Genomic DNA, 11,906 nt, shown 5'->3' on the forward strand with positions numbered 1-11,906 from the left:
GAAGAAAATCAGACAGGACCAGCCACTTTAATCAGTATTTGTCGCAATCACAAAATGGACTGCTCGTCTTGGACGGCCTGCTTTAATCCCAGCATGGAAAGGTGGTGGGTCTGTGGGCAGCTTTAATAAAGGAGCTTTGCACACATCTATAACAGTGTCAACAAACAGTGGAGGTAGAGTCATTGCATTTTAATTGATCTAGATGGTATTGTGGGACCAAGTAGCAAAAGCAGCCTGAAAGTGTTAAAAGCATATTCTTCGGTCTGTTTATTTATTTATTCACTGGCTGATTAGGGGATAAAGGGGCTGATAAAGGGGATAAGATGTTTGAATTTCCCATTGTACATGTTATGAACGTTTTGTCAATGGTAGGCTAACAAATATCCATCTATGTTAATGAACCATTTAGAAATTGTCTTAAAAAAATAGATTCAGTGCACTAAGGCTTCTTTAATGAGTTAGGGGCTCTCACGTTTCTCAAGACTGGGTGTTTAATATGTTACTCCATCTATGCAGCTGATTAACATTTTGGCAAACAATCTTTAAAATAGCAAGCTTATGTGCAGGTTTAAAATGAAAGCTTAACGATTCAAAGACAGTCCCACTGCAGTAAATGTTGACACAGTCTCAGTTCAAGTCTAAATTTTTTTTCCTGCCCTCCCCTTGATCATGGCCTGCCTCTCATACTGTCACCTCCTCTTTGGCAGTGTGTGGGAAGCATCCAACCTTTGACCCAGAGAGGCCAGCAGAGGCTCACTGGCCTTGGCTGGCAGCCATCTACCGCCGTTCCACCAACGGCATAGAGACCAAGGTGACCAAAGCAGACAGCCTGGCAGGGTCCCTGAAGAAGGACGGTGGAGCAGGAACTGGCAACCACAATCAGGCCTCAGACTGGCAGCTGGTGTGCAGCGGGGCTCTGGTGAACCAAAGGAGTGTGGTGGTTGCAGCTCACTGTGTGACAGAGCTGGGGAAAATGTATCCTCTGGACACAGCCAAGATCAAGGTGGTGGTGGGAAAGCATTATCGTGATGACCACAGGGAAAGTAAAGGTCTCCAGCACCTGAGGGTAAGCTATTGGAGATCTCCCTAAACTACACAGCCAACGTTTCACAATATTTTACTTATCTTTCCTGTAACTTGTATCCAATACAAGGTGAGCAGCAAGCTAAACCACATTGTATATTTCCCGGTTCAGTAATTAGCTTTTCCCCATCTCTTTTGCCAAACTTACACAGTAACTCAGTCTCTTTCTCTTTTAGGTGGCCTCCATAGTAGTTCATCCCAACTATGATCCTAATATTCTTGACTCTGATATGGCTGTGGTCAAGTTACTGGACAAAGCAAGGATTGGGGAGCAGGTCCTGCCCCTCTGCTTCTCAGAAAGTCAGGGAGAAGAGGTGACCTCTGGACAAGGGCTTGTGACAGGTTGGTCTCCACTGCCCGATTTGACTTTAGGCACTGATGAGAAGGCGAGGGTTGGCCTCGTTCACCTTGCTGATGTAGTCCCATGTGAGCAGCAGTATGCTCGTAACGGTGTGCCGGTCAGTGTCACAGACAATATGCTCTGTGCCAGCCAGAAACCTGACTACGGACCCTCTAACATATGTCCCTCTGACACTGGCGGAATCCTTGTCATCCCTGCCCTCTCTGACAACCAAGCCAGCAACAACCAGAATCCCTCTCTCAGCTTTACACAGGCGCAGGGGGAGAGCAAAGGGCTGTGGAAGCTACTGGGACTGGTAAGCTTTGGTTATGACCAAGGGGAGTGTGATCCTGACCTCTACACAGTCTACACACGTGTAGCCAACTTCAAAGACTGGATAGAGAGCAATATGAAATAAAAATCCTACTGTCTCACTCACTATGTTCCCTCTATCTTTCTAAAATATTTAAATGCCTTTATATCTTACTTTGCTCTGTCTTATGTTGGTCCACTTTCAGTCTGTTTGTCGTGTCTAACCCTTTTTATTTTGGTCTTATGCACAAGGGCATTTTCCTACTAAAAGCAGAAACAACACTGGACAACACAGTGCTCTAACGGAAGGGGGTGCTAACACATTAAATGTGCTGGGCATCAACCTTTTTATTCGAAGACTTCAGCGTTCAGGTCCCTCAACCTGAGGTTACAGACTTGAAAATGACCAAAAAACCATTTCAGGCCCCTGGGTTATGATGGTTTGTATTGTACTCATTGGTATGTAAATATGTTGTAATGTACTGAATTATTCTATCAATTCATACGACTCAAGAGATGTACATATTATTTTGAAAGACAGAAAAATGATGACGTTTTTAATTAAAGAAAATGTGGGTGTGGTGAGGCTTGTCAGAGTTTGATTATTTTTCATCATAGTGTAAAACTCAGTACATATTAATGTGAAAATATGTTCTACTGATGAAGTATGGAATCAAATTATCACATTGTGCCGACCTGAAAAGAAACACCTTATATTTGCTTTATGAAGCACACATGGGCTTTGAGCTGTGAAGCAAATGAATCCAGGTCAGAGGAGCGTTTTCACAACCATAAATGGCGCAGATTATTCACAGATCAATTCTCTCTTCTGTGCTCAAATTAAATCAATTATTTTCATTTTGGCCCTCCTCCATTATTCAGAGGCGAGTTTACATAGACAGAGGCGCTGCAGCTTATACTGACTTCCAAAAGAGGGCAATGAAGAATACATTATTTCTCTGTTTGGGAGAATCTACAGAGAAGCTGGGTTTCATTTATTGTTTCACTTCTTCTTGATATCAAATAAGAAAATTTAAAAGCTACTTCACATGACCAAATCACAGATACAATATTTCATTTCTTCACATGGTAATAATGAGAGTGGTAAAATCATGCAATTCAGATCAGGTTAAGGTTGAGGATGCTTCACTGACCCGTATTCTTTTGCCATAACTGGAGGAGATCTTAAAATCACTAGTTATTATCCGTATGGCCCATTTAGACCCTCCATCTTGATTTATATTTTATTTATGTCATTTATACCATGAAAGCATTGATTTCTGGGCACGGTGGGGCAGTGGTTAGCACTGTCGTCTCACAACAAGAGGGTTCTAGGTTCGAACTCTGGTCTGGGCCCTTCTGGGTGCCGTTTGCATGTTCTCCCTGTGCCTGCGTGGGTTCTCTCTGGATAGGTTAATTGGCTACTTTAAATTGCCCGTAGGTGTGCGTGGTCTTTGTTTGTCGGCCCTGCGATTGGCGACCAGTTCAGGGTATACCCTCCCTTTCACCCATAGTCAGCTGGGATAGGCTCCCGCGACCCTGACGGATTAACTCAATGGTTGATTTATGTGTCTGTCAAGTTTATTTGATTATTATTGGTCCGATGAAACAAGTCCCGCCCTTTTTCAGGTAGCAGTGGCGTTAATACACACAGAAGCAGCGGTAGAAATACGTGCAAACAAGTGAGAGTTGAGAAGTAAACGTTTGTGGGCTATTGCACATAAGTTAGTTTAACCCATTTAAAAGTATTCGGAAAGGGATACCAGACGTGACTGAGACAACAGAAGCCTGTTGCTGTGGGTTTCCTGCAATTGGACCGTCCTGATGAGTCGTTTTCAGGTAAGCTAATGTAGCTAATGGCGGTAGCCTGTGTCGCTTTGTCACGCTGCGAGTTAGGTCCTTGCGTACGTGCTAGCTAGGTAGCTAGCTAGCACGTACGCAAGGACCTAACTAGCGAATGCGCTACATCCAAAATGCGATTGTTACTGTTTGTGATTGTGAACTGTTGTATCATTGCTTATTTGTAATTTATTAGGTGTTTTTTAGTTATTGAATATCATTATTATCCTGTTAAACAAGCAAAGGTTTAAAATGTGGGAGGATATTCCATGAGATTCATTCATTATAAATATTCCATAAAATTATTTGGGTTGAAGCTGCTGCTATCTCAGAACTATGTCATAAATATGTACTGTGTTTTGTGAGAATATAGATTTAGATCTCATATGTGGCAGTAAGTGATCAACTTTTATGACTGTAAACAAAAAGGGTTTTATATTGTTATGCAGGCTAATTTTTTGATATCACTGGAAAGTCCTTGGATACTGGAAACTGGATTTTCTCCCTGATGAGGGAGTTGGCGAACCACTGCGAGATCTGATTGCTTCTTCATCAGAGAGGGATCTCACCTGTTTCTTCTTCCTTGCACAAATTGCACAGGATGTGTCAAGAAGCCATTCCGACGTTGACTTATTACAAATAATAGGGTGCACCCAACTTGAACAAACTCTTTAGGACGACGAACACTAACAGTTCTCTGACCTTTTATACCTAAAGGATACACAGACAGAACGAGACAACCTGACTGAAACAAACTGTGCAGAACTGTGAACTGCTTCAAGTATTGTAAGAAGAGAAACTGAATTGAACACTGAGTTGAAAGTCTGATGTGAAATTCTGTTGATATCATGGACTGAGTTAATGCTCATATTACTCATTCATAAAAGTGCACTAATGAATGTATTTACCTTTATTAGACATGTCAGCTGCTAAGTTGTAAAACTTAATTTTTTTTCCACAAGGCATTTTAATACAAAGTGTTGTGGGTCTGACTATCACATAGAACAGAATTTACCTCCATGAACCTAGAAACTGATCTGCCACTCAGCTAACTAATCAAAGCTTACTTATGATGCTTAATCATTATAGGCAGGTTTGCAGTGTAACACAAACTAAAGCTTTCATTCAGTGATCCACATCTCAACCCTAACAATGACCTCTGTCATCAGTTTATTCCCAGTGTAAACCAAGGCCATGTAACCCGGTGTGTTTATTCAGGTAAAATGATGTCTAAATCAGACAGTGATCCTTTCCTGCCAAAACAGCTGGTCCATGAAAGATGTGACAGCAGAGGTATCTCATAACTCTTGTTTTGGCCTTATTTCTCTTTCATAAATATATATATATATATTTTTTTCCATTACTTTAAAGCCTGATCTGGACTGGGCCAAGAATATATAATTTGAGTCTAAGCATAGCCTGAGGTCACCAGAGCAATTCTGCCTGTGCCTCCTTCCTTCCATCTAATGTTCTCACCAGAGGCGATCTCTGCTGTTGGAGCTGTAAATCTGGAGTGCAGGGGAGTGTGTTTTTTTTTTTTTTTAAAGATTCAAATTTTAGGATGATGTATGAAAAACCTTTATTTGCTTTTATTTAACTGTTTCAAATGAATTGTTACTAATGTCTTCAAAGTCCTATTTTACTGTCACAATTTGTTTTTTTTTAATGACTTTCAAAAGCACTTTGTTAAACCTGTTTCATAAATTACCTTAGAATATAGTTATTGTTTTTCTTTCTCTTCCTGTTACTATTATTTTAAAAAAGCCACTATAACAGCTGGTGTCAATAATATCAGATCACAGTTTGAATGCAGCAGCTACAGTGCCTTTTTTGCACTCCACACGAATAACATCTATCAAAGACTTTCTGTCTTTCCTTCACCCATTTACTAAGGTTGAACAACAGCTGAGTATAGGCCCATGTTTCCCAGAGGAGAGTCCTGTCCACTCAGGCTGGGAGACTGTCTTGTTCACAGGCCCTGGTTAGCTCACAGGGCATCATCAATAGAAACATGGGCAGCACTTAACCGAAAGCTGTCTGGCCTGGGAAAAGAGATGTAACCCTGAGCAAAGTACCTGGATAATGATGAGAAAATTCTACCATGAGAACTCCATAGTTAATGCTGGAGAGGCGGAGGGGCAAAATACTTAACACCAGACTTACACAAAATGTTTAGGTTTCAGTCCAGTTTCCCAGTTGGGCTGATGGGCCCTCTGTGCTTTGTTCTTGGTGTGAGGAGAAAAGCCCTTTGAACTAAAATAACTTGGCACCAAGGATTTGCACACGGCTCCACTGTTAGTATTCTGGTCTGACATAACAATGTGGGACAGCCAATGTGATGTCCTTAAACATTTACATTACATTCTGGTGTTATTCTACATTTTTTCTCATTGTTGTTCCTGTTCTTTGAAAAGTGGTCACATATGTTTAAGGCAAAGTTGGGCACCGTAGTTTTTACTAAACATAACTCAAATGGTGGTAAATAGTGTATTTATCAGGCACTAATTTAACCTGCGGATTCATACACATTTGTTGCAGTAGTGATTGTTTATGGTGTTAGAATGTCGTATCTGGGATTGAGTTAAACTGCAGTGCCCATATTCATTGTAATCAAGTAACTTGTCACCCAGTGCAATGATGTGGATCATTTATTTGTTTTTAATGGCTTTCTATGGCATAAAAAAAATAAGATTATTGTATATCAAGGTTTGGCTACACAAGCAATACTTGTTGGAAGGATCAGTTTATTGTTGGTGTTTTTTTTTTTGTTGATGGGATTTTGATTGGATTTGCTGACAATAAGAACATAATAGAGTATCAAGAGCCTTATTCTTTGATCAATAATATGTTTACTGCCCTGTGATATTGTCCCCCCTTATCCCCTTTTTTTTTTTTACCAGTCGCGCCTTTAGCAACTCCTCATGCTACACCCAGAATTATTCCTTTTCCAGCACCTACCCTATGAACCTAAACAGAGCAGGGCATTATTCAGTCATTACTTCCCACATATGACTGCATAAAATGGAAGATAGCCATTTATAAACTGCTACGCAGCCCTGAATAAATATATATCAGTCATGTTTCAACACACAAAGCTATTTTGCTGTATTGATGCAAAGCCCCAGCTGTGCTTTCACCCATATGCAGGCATGTGACTGCTGAATTGCACAGCCAGAAGAGGCAGTATGATTTATTATCGATGTGATTGTTTGACTCTGACAGCAGCTGCAGAAAGCCTGTATAAAATCTGGCTGCTGCTACTGAACTGAGAAAGACAGTGTGAGAGAGACATATAGGGAACCGGAGAATGTGAATACAAAGATAGCAAGATAGAGAGGGGATGAATGTAAGAGGCAGCAGGAAATGTGCAGAATGTGTATGTGCACGCAGGTGTGGTTCCTTTGTTTGGCTGGCCAATAGCATTGTCTTAGTTTAGCTATCCTCTGAAACATGTGTACCATTCACCAGCACCAAAACCAATCTTTCAACTATACAGGGCTTAGCACACCGTTCAATACTTGCATTAACCTCCTCCCCTGAGGAAACCTCCCCTCCTCCCTGGGGTATTTTTTTTTTGAAGACTTACCAGCTTTATTACCCTCGAACATCCTCGTTACACTTTTCTGGGTTGTCTGATTGCTCCAGAGAGGCCATCACCACCGGCCCAAGCCCTTTAGGTTTAATTTACCTTTTATATTGGAGTAAGTGCGAATAGTAGCTGTATATCATGGTTTCTTCCAGAAACCACTTCTTAAGATGCAAAACAAAAAAACAAAAAAACAAAAAAAAAAGCAAAAAGCAGTTTCCACATAGGCTCATGAAAACTTCACATCCAATTCTACTCTTTTGATATTTCAGTGTCACTGACCAGGCACAGCCAGAGAACGATGGCTATAAAACATCAGTAATGTGCAAATCCAAGGAGTAAAAGAATGAAGCTAACTGACCAACGTGCCACGGTGAAGTAAAATGCTGCTTCCTAAAATTTGGACAAAGATTTTCTCACGGGAGGCCCACGTACTGCAATTAAAGAAATCAACTTTTTGTATTTGAGTTAAAAAATTATAATATCTATGTCTGTTTCTGTATATCATATATTTTTTGTTTCTTATCAGTTGGCATTGCTGATAAACTTGAGAGCATTGAACACCCTGCTGCTTTGAATACAGAGGAGACTTGTGGTATTTCTGTATTGACTTTCCTTCACCATGCACGCTGGTATATTCAAACGCTGGAAGAACTTGGACCCAGATAATTGTCTTGATCTCATGAGCAAGCCAAACCCAGGGGAAGGCAGGCAATCCTGAAATTCCATGCAGGGTGTATTTGCAGCAGCATGCAGCCAATTACCCGGGGTGATGAATTCATACATGTTTTGTTACGCAACTTTTAACTAAACACACAGTAGGGACCAAATACCAAGCACTGTCATGGGTAAGCTCTTTACAGGGAAAGTTTTTGCACTCCTGCTTGCTATTGTCAAATCAGACCCATTAGAGTCAATTTCATAGGAAGATTCTGGCCCAAAGACAAGTGCTAAGAGGAGCTGAAGGTTCAGGTGTGGCAGAAACAAAGAACTAACTTAGACACAGACAAAGCACATTTGTGTGCACTGGAGCTGGAGTTATCAGACGTATAATATCTGATAACATTTCAGGTTGTGTACTGACCATGTGTAGGCATTTATTTTTCCACCTTTTTTGTAATTTAGTGGCTCTAAACAAAACTCATTTGCACAGTATACGATATTCAGTATTCAGATACGACTAGAGGCCTTTAGCCCGTCAAAGGTTAGCTCAGCTTTGCTATGTCAAACCACTTGTTACATCTTTTTGCATCAGAGACAATCAAAAACATGGAGCTAAACCATGGTACGTTAATTTGTTTCGTTTTTGGGGACAATATCCACTTGTTTTTAAATTTGAAGTAATTTATTAGGCTCTCTGGGTGCTGTTCTTTTTTTAAATGTTTTTATGTTTTAGCCCCGATCTTTACATTTGCTCTTACTTTCACAGTGAGTTAATAAACTTACTTTGACCTTAAACCTGGCTTTTCAGTCTGACAGCAATGTCTCGCTTTTAAATGGACAGACTTACTCAATTAGTGTGCCTTACCTACAAGAGAAAAGGTTAAGTGTGGAGCATGGGCTTAAAATAGAATTTACTGCCCAACAATTCTATTCACTATACCTGCACTAAAATCTGCTTTCACTGTGCAGTGAAAGTGTTGAAGAAGCAGTTGTAGTAATCTTGTTGTTAATGAGGGGGAGGATAAATACATAGGAGAAGGGAGGTGCAGAAGTTTCAGGGGCCATTAGGTACAAAATGTTTATGATGAAAATCTAACCCCAATTTAAGGTCAGGATGGACACTGCAGTATGTAGGACTCTCTTTAGGTGGCAGGGATTTCAGGACAAGCCCAAATCTTCACACAACAAGGAGCACACTGTAAGATCCCGGTCTGAAGACAAGAGGATAACACGGGTGGTGTATAACATCATGTGACAGCTGTGACGAGCAGTATGTGGACAAGAGACTGAGTGGACACAAGAAACAGACATACAGTATTATACATAAGAAGGGCCATATGGTTCCATTCAGTAGCAAAGGTGTAAGCATGATGTATATTATGCAGCGAAAAGTATTAGGAGGTCAAGATGGACGGTAGGGCTTAAAAATGTCTTTCTTTGACATTGGACACCGGCATGTGCATCCTGTCTCCTACTATCGATCAACATTGATTTCTTTTTAAAATAATCTTTTCCCTGCCATAACCTCACTCTTTCACTGTTACTAGAACTGCAACTTCATATGAGGAAGGAGGACACAAAGAACAGCCAGAACAAGCAAATAGTTCCTCCCTAATGGGCAAACTTCTATGTCATTCTGGTCATACCTGCTCATTCTTGTCCTGCCTACAGTTATTCTCAGTTACAGCCTCCTGTAAGCATTTTCCTTTGTTTGTCTGCTTCCTCCTTGTCACTGTAATGTCTCACAGTGCCTCAGTGTCAGACGAAAATATGGGTTACTCTGAAAAATTGATTCCTGTATCTAATAGGGACACACAATTGTCCATAGAGTTGCTGCTTTAACAGTTTATCCGTTTTCTGATGTGCCCTGCACTTGCTACTGAAGAAGCATTCAGAATTGATAAATACATTCATTGCTAAGAATAACATTGTGTTCGTTTCTCTTCTATACCTGCAATTACAGCCGTTAGCTTCTCCTTTTCATCGTCGATGGTGGCAAGGCTGCAGCCAGAATCAGCAAAGGCTCTAATTAGCGCTGCCCACACAAATGCTGCCATACAGCAGCCAGTGCAGCTTGAATAGATACAGAAAGACTCACCCAAGTGTGAAAGCAGTTGGGTCAAACTTTGCATCTAGTCGCTCGTGCAGAGGTGGAATATCAGCTTAGCTGAATAGGTGCTCCACTCACTCATATGGCTTAGTCAGCATCTGACTCTGGCTCTATTTCTTGGAGCAGTGTTGGGGATTTGCTCTCATCACTCCCCGTGCTCTCATTTGCTACCCAGTATACTCTGTATAAGTCATTCAGAGCAGTGACCCAAACATAATTGCAATAACAATTCGGTTTTACCGACTGTCATGAGTAGTCTGACGAGCAGTGCTTGCAATATAGTTTAGATGGATGACCTTGAACACTGCAGCATCACCATCTGGGGAAGTTTCATCCTCTCAAAAGAGCACTTTACAAACAGATCAGCTTATGGGTGGCTTATGGATTTTGTTAGGTTGACTGACAAATTACTTTTTTTTTTTTTTTCCCCCTGTAGGACACAGGATGCAAACAATGGTCTCCCCTGTCAAAGTCATATGCTTTGATGACCAATCCATGCATCCTGACCTCATTTCTGTGATTTTGTGGTTCTATAAGAACATTATGCCACAGGGCGGGACATGTTCTGAACAAACTGATTCATGTGAAGTGTTGTTTAACCATGTCTGAAGGCAGAAGTGTTTGTGGCTGTTCAGAAGAGCCAGACGCGAAGAAGGGGTGAAAAGCCTGTTGTCATAGCGAGGGGTGATAATCGCTCAATTGGCAGTAACACCCCATGCTCTTGGACTGTCTCTTTTTACAGAGGACTGCTGGTATTGCTCTCGAGAAGTGACAGAAGTAGTTGTGTGAAGAAAGAAAAAAAGGGGAGCCTGAGAGAAATTTTTGCTCTCAAGCTGTAATTGCAATATCAGAAATGTATAGGGGGAAGGGATTTAAGATGCTTTTTGCCAATCTGGGCCCTAAAGATAGAACATAATTCTGCCTTTAGTCCAACCAGACAAGTTGCTTTTTGCAGTACCACTAGAGTTTTTGTCAGGTAAACCTTTGTAAATATACATTTTAGGCATTTGAACAAATTTCCCATACCTTTGTTTTTCTAGCAAGGGCTTCCATGGTTGCCTTGCAAACAAGAAATAACCTGGTAAAAAATTTTGTTTCCCATCAGTGTGTCTCCCAGTGTGTTAGGAACATTGGCATGCCTCTGGCTAAATGACTTGCCTGTTTGCAAACCTGCCACTCTTTGTACTTTCCTTCTTTGCTATTTGAAAAGTATTTGTGATAAAGCATGAGCATGAATCTAAATTTCAACTGTTATGTCTTTCGGTGTTTTACATTTACAACTCTGAACTTTGAACTTATTTTGCATCATTTTTTTTTCAAGTCTCTCACTGATTGATACATGCTAAATGTCACGGGTGGGTTGACTGAAAATTAATCAACCACCAATTTGAATGAATCGATTGTTTCAGTCATTGTTCAAGCTAAAATGACAAACATTTTTAGATTCCACCTTCTCCAGTGTGTGAGGACTTTCTACTTTTATTTGTTGTATAAAAGAGTGAACTGAATATCTTTGACTTTTGAACTGATGGTTGGATAAAACGAGCAATGTGAATACATTACCATGCGCTCTGGGAAATTGTAATGCTAATTTTTTCACAATCTTTTGACATTTAAGGACAAAATGATTAATTCATGAATTGGGACACTAATCAGCCTTTAAAAAAACAATACTGTAAATAACCCGTTGTTACAACCTTGATTACAAATAACCTAATATGAATTCATAGATCATAGACAAATTACAACTATGTTTATTCTAAGTTGTGTGACATGAGGTGTGATATAATATACTGTACAAGATTATAGAGAGACTACAGGATGCTATTCTAGCCATGGGGATCAAGCACTTTCAGCCTACAAGCTCCAGCCAGTGCAACAAAATAAAAAGTCATAAAAGCATTTAAGATTGTCCAGAGAGGGCAACGGAGCAGAGGGTCTCGGAGAACCTGCAGGACACCCTCTGCATGTTA

At 40.5% G+C, this 11,906-nt stretch overlaps 1 protein-coding gene across 2 annotated transcripts in view; it reads left to right on the forward strand.

Annotated features, from left to right (window-relative positions):
* The window catches only part of pamr1 (peptidase domain containing associated with muscle regeneration 1), a 53,838-nt gene extending 51,520 nt beyond the window's left edge, over window positions 1–2,318 (forward strand). For both annotated transcript variants that reach the window (XM_041038390.1, XM_041038389.1), the window contains exons 13-14: window positions 708–1,066; window positions 1,260–2,318. In XM_041038390.1, the coding sequence (XP_040894324.1) occupies window positions 708–1,066; window positions 1,260–1,841 (941 nt within the window). In that variant the 3' untranslated portion in view covers window positions 1,842–2,318. The remainder of the gene's footprint in view (window positions 1–707; window positions 1,067–1,259) is intronic.
* Window positions 2,319–11,906: the final 9,588 nt, after the last annotated feature.

Source organism: Toxotes jaculatrix, chromosome 5 (genome assembly GCF_017976425.1).
Source record: "Toxotes jaculatrix isolate fToxJac2 chromosome 5, fToxJac2.pri, whole genome shotgun sequence".
NCBI lineage: Eukaryota > Metazoa > Chordata > Actinopteri > Toxotidae > Toxotes > Toxotes jaculatrix.